Genomic DNA, 20,989 nt, shown 5'->3' with positions numbered 1-20,989 from the left:
TGTGAACAGCACTTTTCAGATCTTGCCACAGATTCTCGATTGGATTTAGATCTAAACTTTGACTCGATCATTCTAACACATGGATATGTTTTGTTTTAAACCATTCTATTGTTGCCCTGGCTTTATGTTTAGGGTCATTGTCCTGCTGGAAGGTGATCCTCGGCCCCAGTCTCAAGTCTTTTCAGACTCCAAGAGGTTTTCTTCCAAGATTGCCCTGTATTTGGCTCCATCCATCTTCCCATCAACTCTGACCAGCTTCCCTGTCCCTGCTGAAGAGAAGCACCCCCAGAGCATGATGCTGCCACCATGGGCGTAACATGTGCCCGCGGGGGGGCCTTTTGGGGGGCTGGAGGGATCGCAGCATGAGGGGAAAACCTATGGCCACACTCGGCGGGGAGGGGGCACGGCCCCCCACTCTCTCCCCTCGGGCTCTCCACCCTATATACAGGAAGTCGCGTCAGACGCTAGAGAGGGAAGCGTCCACACTGGAGCGCACGGATGGTATGTTGCTGCCGCTGTCCACCGCTGCACATATATAGTTATTTAAGCTGGAGGGGAGCGCAGAGGGGAGAGCCCGAGGTGAGGGAGGGGAGGGACTGTCCCCCCTCCCCGCCGAGTGCGGCCATAGCTTTCCCCTCATGCTGCGACCCCTCCAGCCCCCCAAACCGCCCTGAGCGGGCCCCCAGGGCGAGGGGGGGTGGGGGGTTTAGGGGTCTCAGCTTAAAATTTCTGCAGGGGGGCCCGGTGGATCTTAGTTACTCCCCTGGCTGCCACCACCATATTTGACAGTGGGGATTGTGCATTCAGAGTGATGTGCAGTGTTAGTTTTCCACCACACATAGCGTTTTGCATTTTGGCCAAAAACTTTTGCTGTGTCCCCCACATGGCTTGTGGCAAACTTCAAATGGGACTTCTTATGCTTTTCTGTTAACAATGGCTTTCTTCTTGCCACTCTTCAATAAAGGCCAACTTTGTGCAGTGCCCGGCCATACACTCATAAATTTCCACCCAATAATCCCACACAATTGATTCTTTCTGAAAATAATTGATTCAGAAGGAATCAATTCCCACTATACACTACACATCAATTTCCAATATATTCCAGTAGAGAATCTATTGAAAATCAATCGAACTGTAGAATTACACTGTTCGATGCAATACAAAGCTATATGCCATCGATCTGCCAATGCTCTTGCCCCACCCCAGATTATTTTACATTTTTCAACCTGTCGGACCAATTCTTTCAATCAATTTTTGTTTAAAATGGATCAAAAATCGATCTGACATTTTGGGGGAATTGATTCTCAGCAGATGGATCGAATCTGCAAGGAATTGTATGAGAAAATTGATGAGTGTATGGCCACCTGATCATGTAGTGCAATTTAGTCTCAATCTTGTAGAGACAAAGGACAAACCAAGAGCCCAATATAGTATAGCATGTGAATGAATAAGTACGTAGAGAAAATAACAGATGGAAGGGTCACTATTTGGTTGCCCAAATAGCAAGTGTTAGAGTCCATAGTTATCATTGTGCCCCAAGAAAAATTATTGAATTGGAAGGTCCATTGGCCTGCAATATCAAGTAATGTATAGGCACCACAACTTCAGCTTATTTGAGGTATTGTCTATATCTATACTATTTTCTATTACAGTGTTTAAATTATTTGCAAATTATATTTTTCTGTTTTTTTTTCTTTTCTAAGCTTACACAATTGTTTGTTTGTAAACTTGTTTGTATAGGTGCAAGCCAACTTATAAACCAAAGGACCATTTTCAATAGCCCTACAAAGCTACATAAAAGTTAGTGAACTACTTTCAGAAAATGTGCCTCTCCTAAGAAATACATGCTGAGGTATGCTGCTGCCCCCTGCAGGTTGTAAACAAGTATGACATCCACTTTTTCTCCATAGCGATGGACAGTGGTGGATGCGAGGTGTGACTTTTGATCAAAGAGGCATTTAACAGCTGCCATAAAAAAGTCTGCTGTAGAGTATTCCAGCGTGGATGGAGTAACCTCGATATCTGTCTCCATGCAACAGGTGGCAACTGTGGGCCTTGTCAGGAAGATCTTTGGAGAGGTAATAAGGGATCCAGAAATTAGGTTGGTACCAGATGACTGGTTGAGTGAATCAGGTGCCTTGGTTGTGCCTCCAGACAACAGAGAGCATATATTTTCCAAGAGTATGAAAGAATCGGGCACCAACCATCAAAGTCCAAACTAGGTCACCTTTTATTCATCCTCAATCAAACTGACATTGAGTGCATATTAAGCAGCCATTTCACAGGTTATATTTCATCAGAACAAAAACATATAGCTCTGATGAAGTGGGTATAACCAGTGAAACGGCTGTTAGGCTACTAAATATGCACTCTGTGTCAGTTTGATTGAGGATGAATAAAACGTGACCTAATTTGGACTTTGTTAATTGGTGCCCAGATTCTTTTACACTTTGGGAAAATCTATTTTTTATATACCAGTGGGCATATTGACAATGACACTTTGTTTTCACTGCACACACATTGATCAGATTTCCAGAGCCTGTGTGATTTGACAACTGCAAGGATTCTTGATTTTTCTGGCAAATCAGGGTGCTCCATTTTCACTGCACTAGAATGCGATGCAATTCTAGTTCAATCACAACACACCACCTGCTGCATTTCTGGTGGTACTAAAGTACCAAAAAGTAGGTGAAAAAGTACTCAAAATTATTTTGTGTATTATTTTAAGTACAAGGCTTTGTTCACATCTAAAATCAAAATCGCTGATGCCAATGTTTTTCGATTTTTAGCGCAAATTTTTTAGCGCCTCCAGGTGCTTATCTGCACTCTGTGATTTTGTATAAAACCCTTTTCTAAGCGCTTTTGCAGAGTGATTCTGACTGACATCAGGAAGTGAACTATTTCACCCAGAAATTAATTAATACAATGTATTTATTAATGAAAGCGCTGGGGAAATCGCTATAGAAAGTGTTTTTAAAGCTCTTTGCAATTTCCCTATACCTTCCATTGAGGCAAATTGCCTCAAAAATGGTACAGGCAGCGCTTTGGTGAGGGAATCGGAATCGAACCACTCAGATGTGAACACTCTCATAGGTAATCATTGCCCTAGGTTTGAACAAGCCCTAAGTGTTTGCTTGCTGGTGGAGTAAAAGGCATTTTATTTTTAAGTTGTAAAAATATCACATAGAAGAAAATTCAGGAGAAAAAGTGAATTGCATATGGGCCACGGAGCCTGACCAAATTTACTTTTTCTCCAAGGAGATAATGTTTCATCTTCTGTATAAGATGATTTGTGCACGTTTCAATTGAAAAAAGTACAAAAAAGATAGGTGAAAAAGTACTGTCAAAATAGTTCTAAATTTTTTTTTTTTGCTTACTGGTGGCTTAACCACTTGACCTCCAAGGGCTTTTAAAAATAATAAAAATGTATTTCATTTTTCCATGGGAAGGTGTATAATAGGGTATTTGGATGTGGTTTTACTTTTTGGCCACAAGATGGAGATACAGAGTTAGTGTGTTCTAAAAATAGAAACAAACCCAAGTGTTTATTATTTGTTTATATTTGTGTAAACAAAGGGGTAAAGTGGTGGTGGTGGTAAAGTAAATAAACCTGAGATGAAATAAAAAAAAATACATACATACATACCTGAGGCTTCCTCCAGCCCCCTTCTGCCTGATCGCTACCACGCTGCAGTCCTCTGCCTCCTGCATCCTCTGTTATTGCTCCTGGTATCTGCAGGAGTCAGAGGAGCCCACAAGGCTGCACTGTGCCTGCGCCAACTGCCCCCGACTGGCCAAAGCTACTAGGACCAAGAACGGAGGATCCAGGAAGTGGAGGAGGGCGACAAGGGAGCAATCAGGTCAAAAAGGACTGGAGAAAGCCCCAGGCAGGTATGAATTTTTATTTTTATTTCATCTCAGGTACACTTTAACCACTTGCCGACCGCACGCTTTTACCGTGCGTCGGCAAAGTGGCAGCTCCAGGACCAGCGACGCAGTATTGCGTCGCCACCTGCAGCCTAATTAATCAGGAAGCAGCCGCTCGTACGAGCGGCTGCTTCCTGTCAATTCACGGCGGGGGGCTCCGTGAATAGCCTGCGGGCCGCCGATGGCGGCTCGCAGGCTAAATGTAAACACAAGCGGAAATAATCCGCTTTGTTTACATTTGTACGGCGCTGCTGCGCAGCAGCGCCGTAAGGCAGATCGGCGATCCCCGGCCAATCAGCGGCCGGGGATCGCCGCCATGTGACAGGGGACGTCCTGTCACTGGCTGCACAGGACGGATAGCGTCCTGTGCAGCCCAGATCTCCCGGGGGTGGCAGGTAGGAGAGGGAGGGGGAGGATTTCGCCGCGGAGGGGGGCTTTGAGGTGCCCCCCCCACAAAATGCCAGCCAGGAGGAGCGATCAGACCCCCCCTGCACATCATCCCCCTAGTGGGGAAAAAAGGGGGGCGATCTGATCGCTCTGAGTGCCCTTTGATCTGTGCTGGGGGCTGCAGAGCCCACCCAGCACAGATCACCTAAAACAGCGCTGGTCCTTAAGGGGGGGTAAAGGGTGGGTCCTCAAGTGGTTAAAAGGGATTTTATTTATAATTTGAAAATATCACCTAGAAAAAAAAGTGAATTGGATTGAGTCCAATATGTCAAGATTATTGTATATGTTAGTAATATGTGGCCATATTACATGCATTATTGGCTGTCTCTCTGTATGATTTTTGTTCCAAGTCAATAACGCATGTAGGAGGGGCACCAGCATACAGTGAAATCTGCGCCCACTCTCAGTGCAGAGCCTGGAGGTAATACACATTGCCAACCTATGTAAAAATGTTACGTGCAGTATGCGTGTTCCGCTTCATGTGGTGCCATGTGCTAAACTTTAAACACACTACCAGCACATAGTAAGACTGCATTTCCACAGTGGTGCCGCGTCCATTTCCAAAACTTTACGTCCAAATCACTATAGTCGTGTCATATGCACGGCTATGGGGATTCGATTACGATCTGCAAAAATCTGCTGTGTGATTTTCAATGGGCTGCATTTCTGCATCCGCAATTGCATGTGAAAAATGATTTGGGTCTAGTTGAAACGGGCCCTTAAGTATAGTGGATTAAAGTGAACCCGAGGTTAGAGTGATATGGAGGCTGCCGTATATATTTCCTTTTAAGCAATACCAGTGGCCTGGCTATCCTGCTGATCCTCTGCCTAAAATACTTTCAGCCATAGACCCTGAACAAGCATGCAGCAGATCAGGTGATTTTGACATTATTGTCATATCTGACAAGATTATCTGCATGCTTTTTCTAATGTAATTCAGACACCACTGCAGCCAAATAGATCAGCGGGGCTGCCAGGCAACTGGTATTTTTTTTTAAATAAATAAATATGTCAGCCTCCATTTCACTCTTAGTTTACTTTAAACTCTTTATTCTTTTAAACCTGTACTGTAAAATTTCCAGCCAGCTAAAACAAGACTATAAGCATTAAAGAGAATCTGTACTCTGAAATTCTTACAATAAAAAGCATACCATTCTATTCATTATGTGCTCCTGGTCCCCTCTGTGCTGTTTCTGCCATTCTCTGCTGCAAACCTGGCTTGTAATTGCCAGTTTTAGGCAGTGTTTACAAACAAACTAACCAGCTTCTAATAGGCTCAGCTAAGCAGAGTGTGTTAGTCACACAGAGCCTGCAGGGGGTGTGTACAGCTTCTAGCTAATCACAAGCAGCCCTGCACATTCCAGTCTGACTGCCTCAGCCTGACTGTGCCGACTATAGAGAGAAGATTAGATCATATAACAGAGATAACACAGCTACTGTGCAATTAGGAAAAGCTGCAGTAAGCCAGACCACATTAGAAAAGGCATAGGAACTTATAGCATAGAAGAAATAAAGATAAACAATTTGTTACAGAGTCTCTTTAAAGTCCTCTTTTACTTGTATCTTTCAACAAAGTTAGAGTCATACATCTTTGGGCTAACTGTACTGACACCTAGTGGACATTTGCATGAACAACTCCCAAAGGACCACAGCAATATGAATCACTCAGACGATGACCTCTTTTCAAGATGTTTTATTGAAAAGGTACATTAAAAAAGTACACAGAGACTGAAACCATTAATGTTCGCAGAAGAAAATGCTCTAAATGAATGTGCTTGAACAGGTTCTCTTTTGTGCTCCATTGTTTTATGTGCTACAATAACCAAACCATTCAGAATTGCAGTTTGCATTCCCTCTCATTGAATACTTTTTTTTTTTTTTTGAATAATGCCTGTACTGTAATAAGCCTCTAGAAATTAAAAAAAAAAAAAGGATGGATATTCATCTATAAATATGTTATACTCTGTACATTATTGCATTAGTGGGCCACAAAATAACGTGACCTTTAATATAACGTGACCTTTAATAAAACAGCTTTAAAACAGAAAATAGTTTATGAACTCACCAAACTTTTTTTTATTATCTTGTTTTTTTATTTTTTCTCTTTTAAATCCATCCATAGATATATTTTTTTATTATTTAACTTTCTGAGTATAAATATTTTCTGTATATTTTGTGCTGGCCGAACGATAGCCTAGCAGCAGTCAGATTCATAAATTAAAATGTAACAATAATCTTTCTTTATGACAATAAAATGTAATATGGCTTTTTCTAGTTTAATTCATCTATTAAAATGGTAGCAGAATGGGAGAAAAGAAAATTGCATCATAGCTGAATTGCCCCCCCAGTGGGTTAAACACCATCTATAGTCTAGAACTATACAAGACACAATATCACTTGGGTCGATACTACACATCTCCATGTGGATTATACAAGCTGATCACACAAATTAATACTTTAAAGTAGCCACTGGTTTGGTGTTATTCACAATAAAGCACTTTATTTATTTATTTTAAAAGTTTATGTATTCCACACTTTTTGTGGATTTGGAGTCCAAACAAGTATTTACACCAAAGGACCAGGAAGGACCCCATTTTCAAGTCTGCCAGGACGAAAACAAAAATGATAATGTACATTTGTTTGTATTTGCTATTGAAAAAAAAAATACTCACAGACAAGGTTGCAAAAAAAATCCCAAAACAATTCTACGTGAGCTTAAAAAGATCTTGCGTTTCACAACACAGACTTACGCGTTTCAGTGATTTGTTCACAGAGCTGTTGATAATGGCAAAGAATGGCTGGAACTGTGTGCTCTCTCTGAGTGAAATTCAAGATGGCCCTTTTTAGAGAAGCAACCACAGTGCAAAAATGTCTTTATCTGAAGATTTCTAGTCCTTTATCTCTACTAAGCTGTCGTTAGGCTAGTTCTGTGCAGCTAGTATGGTGCAAACAATATAGAGGCTGTGGTGGCCCGGATGGAGCCATGAGTTGGTCTTAGAAACGTGGGTGCTAATCCAGGGCTTTGAAACAATGAGTTGTGGGGTCGGGGTGGTAATGATATTGTAGAGGTGACGGCAGCAGCGAGAGGCGAAGACAGGAAGGTTGGTGTTAAAGGCTTAATCATGTCTTTCTGGAATGCCAGTTTTGCCTAAAAAAGAAAAAAAAATCAAAAAGATTAGAATGTAACAACAAAGAGGTACGTTTTAAGTTTCAAAAATATTCTCATAAACCTTTTCCAAGGACTCATGAAATATAGGCGCTCCAAAGTCTGAGGCGCTCAAGTTACAGACACTGTATTTTTTTACCCGAAGAAGCGCGTAAGGCCCCCGAAACATGAGGTCTTTTAAGTGTCAATTAAATTGAATATATCTTACTATAATTCCTCTATGAAGGTAAGATTGTTTATTTCACACTGCTTTCCAGCTGGTCACAATGGTTTGTGGTGCCTCCTCCCACCTATATTACATCAAACATATGACTGTTAAAGGAGAATACTGATCGAAATACAATGAACTGAGTTCAACTATGTTAGTCAGATGTACCGATCAGAATGCTGTCAGGGTTGTGTGGACTCTCAGTGCACATCTGATTCAGCTAGTCAGTCAGTACAGATTTCAAGATGGGTTTATAGTCCAGGGACTATAAAGACCAGCAAGAAGACACAAAACTTATAGTGTGGTAGGTGCATAGCGAACAGCTGACAATAATACTATGACAAAAAGGTGGATCCAGTGACAGTGTTCTTTGTGGTGAGTATAACTAGTATGTACCTTCATTCATGCCATTGTATGAGGTTTGGTGGAACTTTTCTTAAAGGACAACTGAACGTATAATATATGAATCAACCACAAACTGCCCTGGTGTCTGCTGTACAGTTTCACCATTCTCTCTCCTCCCTCCATGACTGTGTGCCTCAAGTATTCTCTTACATCAGTGATCTTACGCACATATTTCTGGTGTTATCTATACGTAAGATCTGACCGGTGATTTGCACAGAAAAACAAAAGATTGCAGAGAACAGTGTGGGCTGATAAGCAGTGAGCAGTTGATTATGTGTGGATAATCGAAGTAATCACAAACAAGAAGAAACAAACAATAAACAGCTAGGGGCTTTCTCAGATCTCTTTAGATGGGAAAAGAGGGTCAAGTGGTGCATAATAACTGCATGGGACAATATTCAGCTGATGTACCATATTTGCAGTCAAATAAAAAAGTTTGGGAACCCCTTTCAGCCTGCATAATAATTTACTAGATAAATTATTATTCCATGCAGATGGAGAAGTACAAAGTTTTGGAATATCATTGAAAAATCTATGGGTTGGTTTGAAGCAAGCTGCCTATTCTCAGGCGCAATCAAATTTAACTGAACTGGAGAGATTTTGGATGGAAGAATGGTCGAGAATACCTCCATACAGAATCCAGATACCTAAGGCTATAGGAGGCATCTAGAGGCCCTTATACTGTAGAATCTTGTTATAGCAAACTCTGATATAGTAAACCTCTGGCTATAGTAAACTCCCAGGTCCTGACCAAGCGCCTGTATGAATATACAATGTATGGCAAATCTTGACTTAGTAAACTTCTGATATATTAACCACTACCCGCCCACCCGCCGTTTTAAAACGTCCTGTTGATCCCTCTTTACAGACCACAGGATGTTTGAAAACATCCTCCCCTGCCGCCGAGTGCTCGTACTCTTGCTGTGGGTACCCATCGGGTCTCGGAGAACAGCTATTGGTGAAAGGGAAGAAGTCTTCCCTGAACCAATCAAAGTGCCCGTAAGGCAAAGAGCATGGCTTCAATGAGAAGACAGCATTTAAAAAAATATATGAACTATGTTAGGGATTCCACCGTTTTTTTTTTTTTTTTTACTATGCATGGCATGAGGGTATATTACTGTTATATTTGCATATATGAGCTTGTAATTTGTGCTGGACACAAAACTGAAAAAATGCACCTATATTTCCAAATAAAATATTGTCACCATACATTGTACTAGGAACATCATTTAAACGTTGTAATAACTGTGACTAATGGGCAAATAAAATACGTTGATTTTATTCACAGTAGCACGTTTTATTTAAAATTATAAAGGCCGAAAATTGAGAAATAATGAATTTTTTCTTTTTTTTCTTATTATTACAGTTAAAATGCATTTAGAATAAAATAATTCTTAGCCTAATGAACCACCAAAAGAAAGCCTAATTAGTGGTAAAAAAAAAAAGATAAAGATCATTTTGTTGTGACAAGTAGCGATAAAGTTATTGGCAAATGAGGGGTAGGAGAGCTGACAGGTGAAAATTGCTCTGATCCTTTCTGAAACTTATCACAGACGGCAACATCTTACGTACTGGCAGGGCCAGAGCTACCATAGGAAAAAATGGGCAATTGCCTCAGGGCCCCAGAGCCTGTAGGGGCCCCCAAGGTGTCCCTCCCAATCTCAACTATTGCTCCCCAGGGACACTGCAGAGTCTGTTAAGTTGGGAGTTGATTGGGGGAGGGTCAGTAGCCAGCTCAGGGGCCCAGGAGGGAAATTTGGCTGCAACAAAGGGCCTCTAATGACGCTTTTTGGTCGGGGGGTGTAACGATTGGTGTCAGCAAGAGGCACAAATATCTGATTAAGTGGTGATATACAGAATCACCACTAATGCAGATATGTTAGAGTGAAATAGTCAGTATCTTCCTGATGGTAAATCAGCGGAAGGCTCACTAACACGGTAAGTGCCTGAAATGATCTACTCAGACCAGTGTCACACCCCGAACCTTGATTATTGGGGATCCGCAGTATCGCCAATAATACAAGGATAGACCCGATTATATAGCAATCTGCGGAATTGCTAATAATGCGGGTAGATGTAAAGCAGTGGACACACGAACAACATGGAAATAAACAAAGCAGTAAATATTCACAAAGTTGTGGAAATATCCACCACACGGCAATTCCTCAGAGGTGTGGTTACCTCTGAATGGGAACCCCGTGTGTGAGATCCCCAAAGTGGCAGTGGAGGAATCTCGGCCTCTGGCATTAACGGTCTGCTAGGGCCGGCGTCTCAGGGAGGCAAGCCTCAGATAATAACCCAACAGTGGGAGACGTTCCACTGAAGGGAGCAAGGTCAGACAGAAAGAGGTTCGGCAACAGTACAGGCGGCAACAGTACAGAGACGTGAGACGAGAGAATAGTCAGGAACCAAGCCAATAGTCGTTAACGGTACGGGCTGGCAGAGTACAGAATCAGGAAGCAGAAGAGAAGTCAAGACAGGCACAGAATCATACACAGAGAATCAATAACAATAATAATCTCCTAGTCTAGGTGTGAAGTCCTTGGTTTCAACACCTGGGATCTAGTCTAAGGTCTGAGTGCTGACACGGTATCGCAAACACAGACGAAGTGTGACTGAAAAGCACTTCCTTATATACTGCCTGGGAGAGAAGTCTCCACCCCAGGCAGCAACCAATCAGAGCAGGCTAAAATGTCAGCTGACCTCCAGGTCAGCTGACACGCTTTCTAAGAGTATAAAGGCGTGTCTGGCGTGCGGCCGCACCCCCTAGAGGCAAGATGGCAGAACCCTGGTGAACAGCATGTTGGTGAGTTTGGAGCAGAGTGCTCGGACGGGTGTGCGCAGCGGATGCGGACGAATTTCCGCATCCCGCGTTGGAAGGTCCGCTTGCCGGACTGGATGCGACCATATTTCCGCAATCCATCCGGCGTTGCAGATTTTTCGTTACAGTACCCCTCCCTCTAGGCGTGGACTCCGGACACGTCCCACCTGGCCTGTCAGGATGGAGCTCATGGAACCGTCTCCTAAGTTTATCAGCATGTAAATCACCTGCTTTGACCCAGGATCTTTCCTCTAGACCGTACCCTCTCCAATGCACCAAATACTGCACTGAACCCTGAACTCGTCTGGAGTCCAAGATCTCCTCAACCTCCCATTCAGGCTCACCATCAACCATGACAGGGTGAGGCGGGAGGGAGTCCACCTGAACAGCTGGTTTCAGGAGTGACACATGAAAGGCTTTCCCCACCTTTAGAGAATGCGGTAACCTGACTCTGTAAGTAACACGATTAACCCTTTCGGAAATTGGATATGGTCCAATATACTTGGGCCCCAGTTTAGCGGATGGCTGCCTCAGAGCTATATGACGAGTTGATACCCAAACCTTGTCTCCTGGTTTAAACTCCCACTCCGCAGACCGTCTCTTATCTGCCTGCCTCTTCTGTATGATGAAAGCCTTTTTTAAATTTTCTCCGACATTAGCCCAAATCCTCTTGAAAGATTCCTGCCACTCCTCCAGGACAGGGAATGGAGAGGTCGACACTGGCAAAGGAGAAAATTTGGGAGATTTCCCATTGACAATTTGAAAAGGCGCATAACCAGAGGACTCATTCCTGAGATTGTTATGTGCGAACTCAGCAAATGGTAGAAACTCCGCCCACTGGTATTGGGCGTCCGCCACATAACATCTCAGGAACTGTTCCAAAGATTGATTGGTCCTCTCTGTCTGGCCGTTGGTCTGTGGATGGTAACCTGATGAAAAGGACAACAACATACCCATCCCCTTACAGAAGGCCCGCCAGAACCTAGAGACAAACTGGACCCCTCTGTCTGAGACAACATTCTCTGGAATGCCGTGTAATTTAAAGATATTTTGAATGAAAAGATGTGCTAGTTTTTAGCAGTAGGGAAACCACTCAAAGGCACAAAGTGGGCCATCTTACTGAATCTGTCTGTGACCACCCATATGACAGTCTTTCCATTGGAATCTGGAAGTTCTCCCACGAAGTCCATGGAAATATGTGTCCATGGCTCCTGAGGGGAGGGCAGAGACTGCAAAGTTCCAACTGGAGCCAGTCGGGAGGGTTTGCTCCTGGCACAGACGGTACAGGTCTTAACAAATTCCTTGCAATCTTGTTGTAGAGATGGCCACCAGACAGATCTACACAACAATTCTTGGGTTCGGGTAATGCCAGGGTGTCCAGCATTCTTGTGTCCATGAAACAACTGCAGCACTTTGGGACGTAAAGTACAAGGGACATAAAGAACCCCTCTTGGTTTCCCTTCTGGGACTTCTAATTGAAAAGGACTTAAGAGGCTAGGAAGGTCTTCAACTATCTCAGTGGCTGCCAGGATGATCTCTTTCGACAGAATACTTTCTGAGGAAGGAGATGGAGCAGTTTCAGGTTCAAAACAACGAGAAAGGGCGTCCGCTTTAACGTTCTTACTCCCTGGTGTGAATGTAATTATAAAATTAAAACGGCAGAAAAAGAGAGCCCATCTAGCCTGTCTGGGGGTGAGTCTTTTAGCTTTTTCAATGTACTGTAAATTTTTATGATCCGTGTACACAGTAATTACATGCTCCACCCCCTCTAACCAGTGGCGCCACTCCTCAAAAGCAAGCTTGATGGCTAATAATTCCCTGTTTCCAACATCATAATTTCTCTGGGCAGGGGAGAATTTTCTGGAAAAAAAAGCACAGGGATGAAGCTTGCCCTGAAGTCCTGAACGTTGAGACAATACTGCTCCTACTCCAACCTCCGAGGCATCCACCTCCACTATAAATGGGTAAGCAACATCTACATGACGTAATATGGGAGCAGAACAGAATGCCTCTTTCAGAGAGGAAAATGCCACAACTGCTTCTTCTGACCAATGAGTGGCATCAGCCCCTTTTTTTGTCAAATTAGTAAGCGGAGACACCACCGAAGAGAACCCCTTGATAAATTTTCTATAATAATTTGCGAATCCCAAGAATCTCTGTAGTGCTTTAAGCCCAGATGGTTGTGGCCAATCCCTTACAGCAGAGAACTTCTTGGGATCCATGGACAACCCTGATGTAGAGATAATGTAACCAAGAAAGGCAATCTCCTTTACCTCGAAAACACATTTCTCTAATTTCGCAAACAATTGATTCTCCCTGAGTCTTTGTAACACATACTTCACATGTTGGCGGTGTTCCGTGATATTTTTAGAAAATATCAAGATATCATCTAAGTAGACGATTACAAAGCGACCCAGTACCTCCCTAAAAATCTCGTTAACGAACTCCTGAAAAACTGCAGGAGCGTTACACAACCCAAAGGGCATCACCAAGTATTCGTAATGCCCCTTGGGAGTGTTGAATGCCGTCTTCCATTCTTCTTCCTACCTGATACGGATCAAATTGTAGGCCCCCTTTAGATCCAACTTAGTGAAAACAGAAGCCCCGGGAACCTGTGTAAATAAATCGTCGATTAGCGGTAGTGGATACCGATTCTTAATCGTGATCTTATTTAGACCCCTGTAGTCAATACAGGGGCGCAAACCACCATCTTTTTTCTGAACGAAAAAGAATCCCGCTCCTGCAGGAGATCTTGAAGGGCGGATGAAACCCTTCTGCAAATTTTCCTGAATGTACTCGTCCATGGCCAATTTTTCCGGGGACGAGAGGTTGTATAGGTGGCCCCTGGGTGGCATGGTTCCTGGTTTCAAATCTATTGGGCAATCAAAAGGTCTATGGGGGGGGTAATTGATCTGCTGCCCTAGGACAAAAGACATCAGCATATTCCTGATATTGTGGAGGTACTCTTTCCACTTGAATCTTAGTAGAACACAAAACTACATTCTGTAAACAATGTTGTGTACAATAAGGCGACCAAGTAGTCAACTGCCCATTCCCCCAATCAAACTGAGGAGAATGTAATCGTAACCAGGGCAACCCTAGTATCACCGTAGAGGTAGACATCTTTAAAACGAAAAACTGTATGACCTCCCTGTGCAGAGCTCCCACTTGCAGCGAGAGGGGAGGTGTCTGACACAGTGGGGACTTTCCTTGCAAAGGAGTGTCATCAATCGCTGTAACATATAAATGTCTTCCTACCGGAAGTGCAGGGATATTTAAACTTAAAGCAAAGCTTAAATCTAAAAAGTTAGCTGTTGACCCGGAATCTACAAATGCTGTGGTAGGAAAGTTCTGCCCTTCCCAATTTAGGGAACAGGGCAATAAAATTTTTCTTGTTTTGGAGGTAAAACAATTCCGCTTAGGGTGGTACCCCCTACCACACCTAAGCCGAGGAGTTTCCCGACTTCCTACCACAGTTTTGTGCAATGTGGCCCTTTTCCCCGCAGTACATGCAAAGACCCTCTTTGTGTCTTCTTGACCTTTCCGCCTCCGTGAGGCGCCCGTGGCCTAACTGCATCGGCTCCTCAGTCTCAACTGCTGCCGAGCTACTGGCCCCAGAAGTCCTAGAGTACATGGGGTACCTGCCCTCCTTGTTGTACCTCAGACGCCTATCTATTTTAATAGACAGTGTAATAGCCTCATCTAGATCTTTGGGTTCCGGATGACTAACCATCACGTCAGTTACTGCTTCTGACAACCCATCTAGGTATCTATCCAAGAGTGCATATCGCTCCCATCTAGAGGACACAGCCCACTTCCTAAACTCTGACGCATACTCCTCAGCAGTACTGCGTCCTTGTCTAAGGTTTTTGAGCTTACGTTCGGCCGTGGCGGCACTATCTGGATCATCGTAGATGACCGCCATGGCCTTAAAAAACTCCTGGACAGAAGACAGAGCAGGATGCTCATCAGGTAAGCCATAAGCCCACGTCTGGGAATCTGCATGCAATAGAGTCTTGATAAGAGTGACCTTCTGAGCCTCGGTTCCCGAGGACACAGGTTTCATCTCAAAGTAAGACAGCACTCTGTGACGGAAATTCTGGAAATCTGACCTTGTGCCTGAAAATTTCTCAGGAATGTTCATTTTAGGCTCACTAAGAGCCGGGGGAGGTAGAACATTAAGTGGTGATTGCAACCTTTGGACAGTCTCATTTAACTGAGTAATCTGAGCCTGCTGTGCAGTTACAGTAATCTTCAGCTGTTCTAACTCTGCCCTTACAGTCTGAAGCTGGTTTATCACCCCCTCCATCTTACTTCTTTATGGTCTGTGTTTCTGTAACGATTGGTGTCAGCAAGAGGCACAAATATCTGATTAAGTGGTGATATACAGAATCACCACTAATGCAGATATGTTAGAGTGAAATAGTCAGTATCTTCCTGATGGTAAATCAGCGGAAGGCTCACTAACACGGTAAGTGCCTGAAATGATCTACTCAGACCAGTGTCACACCCCGAACCTTGATTATTGGGGATCCGCAGTATCGCCAATAATACAAGGATAGACCCGATTATATAGCAATCTGCGGAATTGCTAATAATGCGGGTAGATGTAAAGCAGTGGACACACTAACAACATGGAAATAAACAAAGCAGTAAATATTCACAAAGTTGTGGAAATATCCACCACACGGCAATTCCTCAGAGGTGTGGTTACCTCTGAATGGGAACCCCGTGTGTGAGATCCCCCAAAGTGGCAGTGGAGGAATCTCGGCCTCTGGCAGTAACGGTCTGCTAGGGCCGGCGTCTCAGGGAGGCAAGCCTCAGATAATAACCCAACAGTGGGAGACGTTCCACTGAAGGGAGCAAGGTCAGACAGAAAGAGGTTCGGCAACAGTACAGGCGGCAACAGTACAGAGACATGAGACGAGAGAATAGTCAGGAACCAAGCCAATAGTCGTTAACGGTACGGGCTGGCAGAGTACAGAATCAGGAAGCAGAAGAGAAGTCAAGACAGGCACAGAATCATACACAGAGAATCAATAACAATAATAATCTCCTAGTCTAGGTGTGAAGTCCTTGGTTTCAACACCTGGGATCTAGTCTAAGGTCTGAGTGCTGACACAGGGTATCGCAAACACAGACGAAGTGTGACTGAAAAGCACTTCCTTATATACTGCCTGGGAGAGAAGTCTCCACCCCAGGCAGCAACCAATCAGAGCAGGCTAAAATGTCAGCTGACCTCCAGGTCAGCTGACACGCTTTCTAAGAGTATAAAGGCGTGTCTGGCGTGCGGCCGCACCCCCTAGAGGCAAGATGGCAGAACCCTGGTGAACAGCATGTTGGTGAGTTTGGAGCAGAGTGCTCGGACGGGTGTGCGCAGCGGATGCGGACGAATTTCCGCATCCCGCGTTGAAAGGTCCGCTTGCCGGACTGGATGCGACCATATTTCCGCAATCCATCCAGCGTTGCAGATTTTTCGTTACAGGGGGTGTCTGTTTGGGGGGGGGGGCAGGCTAATTTTGCCCTAGGGCCCAATTGTTACTTGAACCGGCCCTGAGTACTGGCAGGTGATCTCTGTGGAATGTTCGTCTACTGAAACGTTTTAGAGACAGTAGAAAAAAAATCTCTGGTCTCCCAGAAAGCTTGGGGGTGGGGGGTTCGATGTATCCTGTATAATTTGCTGTATTCTATTATACATCAGTTTGGTTCCTTTTTAAGAGGGGGTCCCAAACTTTTTCATGTGACTTTATGGTAAAGGACCACTATTGCGAAAAAAGTAAGCAGTTAAAAGCTGACAGAACCAACAGGTTTTGGACTAGTCCATCTCTTCATGGGGGGATTCTCAGGGTTTAATTTATTTTCAGAAGCATTTCCTGAATGGCAGTTTAACTGCTAAAACAGTAAGATACCAGACAGCCTCCCTACTCACTTGCACACTATTTTGGCAGTTAGATTTAGCAACTGCCGTTCAGGAAAGGCTATTGAAATCAAAGAAAAGCTTCAGAATCCCCCATGATGAGATGGACTGGTTTAAAACCTGTTGGTTCTGTCAGCTTTTAACTGCTTACTTTTTTCGCAATAGTGGTCCTTTAACTACTACTATAAAATGAATTACACACTATGGTATATCATGTTGATATCAAGTAGTTAAGTGTAACAAAACTACAGGTAGGGCACACACTTGTCATCTGCTAACCCTTTATGGAAACTGTTAGCTTTGATTCATGTCACCTACACTCCAGCAGGGTGCTGGCATGTGAGCCTGTTTTAAGATATAGTTCTGTACAGCATATTTCAGCAAGCCAGGAACGAATCGTTGACAATGGTTCAACTCATAGTAGATTAACCATACCGCTTAGGGATCATTCTTATAAATACTGCTTGGCACCATGCCAAATACTTATTTTTAATATTGTATTTATTAAGTACTGTATATTCATTAAGTACCGATATTTACTATGGCACTGTCCAAGTACAAGAAAATTAAATGGACAGACAAAGCAGTAGAGATTATACACAGTTGCATTGCATACCTTGCGGTGTATGTACAGATAAGACAACAAAGCAGATACTGCGATACTAAAATACAACAGGAGAGAGAACCTTGCCCATGCAGGCCGATAGTCTAAAGGAAATATGGGTGGATAGAAAGATTGGAGTCTTCAACTGCATATAGCGGTACTGTATTACTGCATAGATGAGGAGGTGGATTAGTGATGCCTTTTAATGAGAAGGGAGGAATGTTGACAGGCCAGTAGTTAGGCTTCGTACACACACTAGATGAAGCGTCTCTGTTGAGAATCTAGCTTGTCTACGGTGGCCCCTAGTGTAGGCTGAGCCCATTGTTCTCCTCCTAATTCTTCCCACTCTGTCATGTACCCGCCATGCACCGCACCATCGTCCCTCCCCCTTCCTTCATAGCAACACACTGCATCACTGTCTGTCTGTACAACACCCAGCGCCGAACTGCTTCCCGAGGGATCAAATCTCCATCCATGCAGAGGACAGTCCTTGTACGTGTGATTGAGGCTTTAGAGAGGAATGGGTCCAGAGATGGTTTATATTATGTTTATGGCATCTTTGAATGAGGAAGGGGAGAAAAGTTAAAAAGACAAAAAAAATGCTTTTTAATGAATATAACGGGGAACAGAACATTGCACATAAACCATTTAAAATTGTTAATATGTAGCTTGCTGGGTTTGCAAACCTGACTACCTGTGTGAATGCCAGATGCATATTAGTTATACTGACTAGCTGTCAGTGGGTTCTCCAAACCCCTTTTCTATCCCATAATTTCCCACAAGAGGCACTCAGAAAGTAGCCGGAATAGGAAACCAGCCAGTCTTTTCCACTTGTGAACACAGAGCTGCCCAGCTAAATAGGACTGCAAGTGTGCACGTACCTCCTATACTGAGAGAGCCCATAGGATGACATTAAAAAAACCTGTAATGACACATAAACAACACGTTGTAGAAGCCTATGCCCACTTCTTCAGGTGCAATGCTGACTAGCTGATCATTAAAAATATGAATGGCTCTCAGCTGTTCGCAGTATATAGAGGGGGCAGGTGCACACTTACACTCCTTTAACCCCCCACCAATTATTCCGGAGTGCCTCCATATACCTTATATAGTTTAATAAATCTCTAGCTTTACTAGTGCCCTAGCACCCTCTTCATACAGGCACTTGAGAGCACAGGATGTCTGCACACAAGCCTTATTGCTTCAACAAACACACTCCCAATTAACCTAACATATGTACCCCATTTGTTTTCTCTCTCTCTGGAAGAAATTATGCTTATTTGTCTGCATTTGGGTGGTGTGAAATCATCAGCTGCCTTAAAGAAGGCACAACAAGAGTGATAAGGCACTTCCTCCTTGCTTTTGGCTATTACATTTGTTGGCAGTAAGTTTGGCCTGAGGGGGTGGGCTTGAACCCATGAAACGCGTTGTCTGTGCAAAATGAATCTGTCTTGCAATACCTTTTAGTGTCATTTGAGAGATAAGCCACCCCTATTTCATCTTCTCTATTTATTCTTATTTGGTTTTAACAGAATTTTATCCGTCCCGGGTGCCTCCTCACCCTTGTTGTATCAAACACCTCCCTTATTGGTTTTTTTTGGGTCTAGAGTGGTTCGGTCATGACTACTAGTACCAGTACCTTTTTTCAAGAGAGCGACCACCCCAACACACCAAGTCTTGGGACACCTGAGTGGATTTAATTCTCCATCTGCTTGCTGAGGTTTGCTGACCACCTCTGTAAGTACCTTTTCATCCTTCTTCACTTCTCCATTTTAGTGACATGTTGTGCTATTGGCCTCTAGTTGTCTGTGTGTTTTTTTTCTGTAAGGTGTAAAGTCACTTCATCCTAATTTTACAGAAGACATGAATAGCTCTACCTCTCTCTTTCTCTATCTTTTTTTTTTTTTACAGTTCTTCCGTTTAAATGTGGCGTATTTTCTTCTTAAAAAAAAAAAAATTAAGAGTAACATAAACAAGATTTTACACCTTTAAGATACAATGTAGCAATACAATTAGTTGCTTGTGACCTATAGCCCATAATATGTTACATGAAGTGTAAATGTTGTCAAGTTACAATATTTAATTACAGCATTTAAACGAAGCAATTATCACTTATTATCACGCTGAAAACAATACATGTAATTAATAGGCATAATTTAATCACACGTCTACTACTGTGTCCTCAGGTTCACTAATGCATTTAAATATCTGAAACGCCGCTATCATTTTTGCAGGATGTGTCTATTCCAAAATGTCTAGGTGGTTTGTAATAAAAAGCTTTTTACAGAAGGGGTCTCAAACGTATTATTATTATTTATATAATGCTGACATCGTCTGCAGTGCTTTATAAAATACCATTAAAGCTGGCAATACATCTAGCAATTATGGGCAGATTCGACCAAGTGATAGATCTCTCTCTGATCGAATCTGATCGGCAAGAGATCTCTCAGCTGCTTATAAACCGCAGGTTGATTCCAGATTGATTTCAGTATGAAATCTTGCGTGAATCGGCCTTGTTACGTCACCTGGTTGCCTGGCCGCCTCCAGCGCTGTCCCCTGCATGCGTTTTTCGAACACCACGTGCATTAGTATGCGGAAATATGCATTTGTCAACTGCAACAAAATGTAAAGAGGGTGCACGCAATGCCCCATCGAAAAAAAGGAACTAAAATTTTGTTTTGCATGCAATGCACATAAAAGAATCACACTGAATCACCTATTCACTAATTATGGGCGTAATAAAGTGTTTAATAAGAGTGGGGATTTAAATATTATAATAGACTTGACCATGTCTAGTTTAAAATCAGGAGTTTTGTTTATTAACCATTTGGTGTACCCGGGTAGAAATAATTAAAACCAACATGGAACCTGTGTTGAGACTTTGACAGCTGCCACTCACACTGCTAGTAATGACAAGGTGCAGAGCCGGGACAAGGTCCTCCAGCACCCAAGGCTGAGACATCAAAGTGCGCCCCTCCATCCCTGCCACCCCAGCCATCACACACTGATTGCTATTAGACTAAGAGGCACCACAGGGCCCACAACCTCCCCAACACCTTAATATCTAGTTATCTGGCTTGCAGTCACTACCATGTATCCCCTATTCTTATTTATTTCTGCTTCAAACACAATTAGGAAGGACAGCTGAATGAATTCTGCGCCCCCTCCTACACTGCGCCCCGAGGCTGGAGCCTCTCCAGCCTATGCCTCGGCCCGGCCCTGACAAGGTGTGACACAGGCTGACTTAGGCTGTCAGCGTTCTCACATCATCTCCTCAGACTTCAGTCCGCTAGATGCTGCGAGTCACTGCTTGTTAGTTTCAGCCACCTCAAGGATCTGCTGCTTTCATGATACAGCATTTATTAAAATAACCTCACCTAGAAAACAGCTGAAAATAAATGGACCCTTGAATTTAATTATGGCTCCTTCTTGACCTGACTGAAAGTGAGCAGAAGGAGAGAGACAAGCAACCTGGTCATATAATTGCAGAGCAG

General features: G+C 43.3%; 1 protein-coding gene across 3 annotated transcripts in view; it reads right to left on the bottom strand.

Moving 5' to 3' along the window:
* Positions 1-6,052: 6,052 nt before the first annotated feature.
* ZNF385B (zinc finger protein 385B) overlaps positions 6,053-20,989 on the bottom strand; it is a 271,136-nt gene continuing 256,199 nt past the window's right edge. For all 3 annotated transcript variants that reach the window (XM_068245425.1, XM_068245426.1, XM_068245427.1), the window contains one exon: positions 6,053-7,522. In XM_068245425.1, coding sequence (XP_068101526.1) covers positions 7,310-7,522 — 213 coding nt within the window. In that variant the 3' untranslated portion in view covers positions 6,053-7,309. The remainder of the gene's footprint in view (positions 7,523-20,989) is intronic.

Source organism: Hyperolius riggenbachi, chromosome 7 (assembly GCF_040937935.1).
Source record: "Hyperolius riggenbachi isolate aHypRig1 chromosome 7, aHypRig1.pri, whole genome shotgun sequence".
NCBI classification, from domain to species: Eukaryota; Metazoa; Chordata; class Amphibia; order Anura; family Hyperoliidae; genus Hyperolius; species Hyperolius riggenbachi.
Note: the sequence above shows the minus strand (reverse complement) of the source record. Positions and strands in the feature narration are given on the sequence as shown.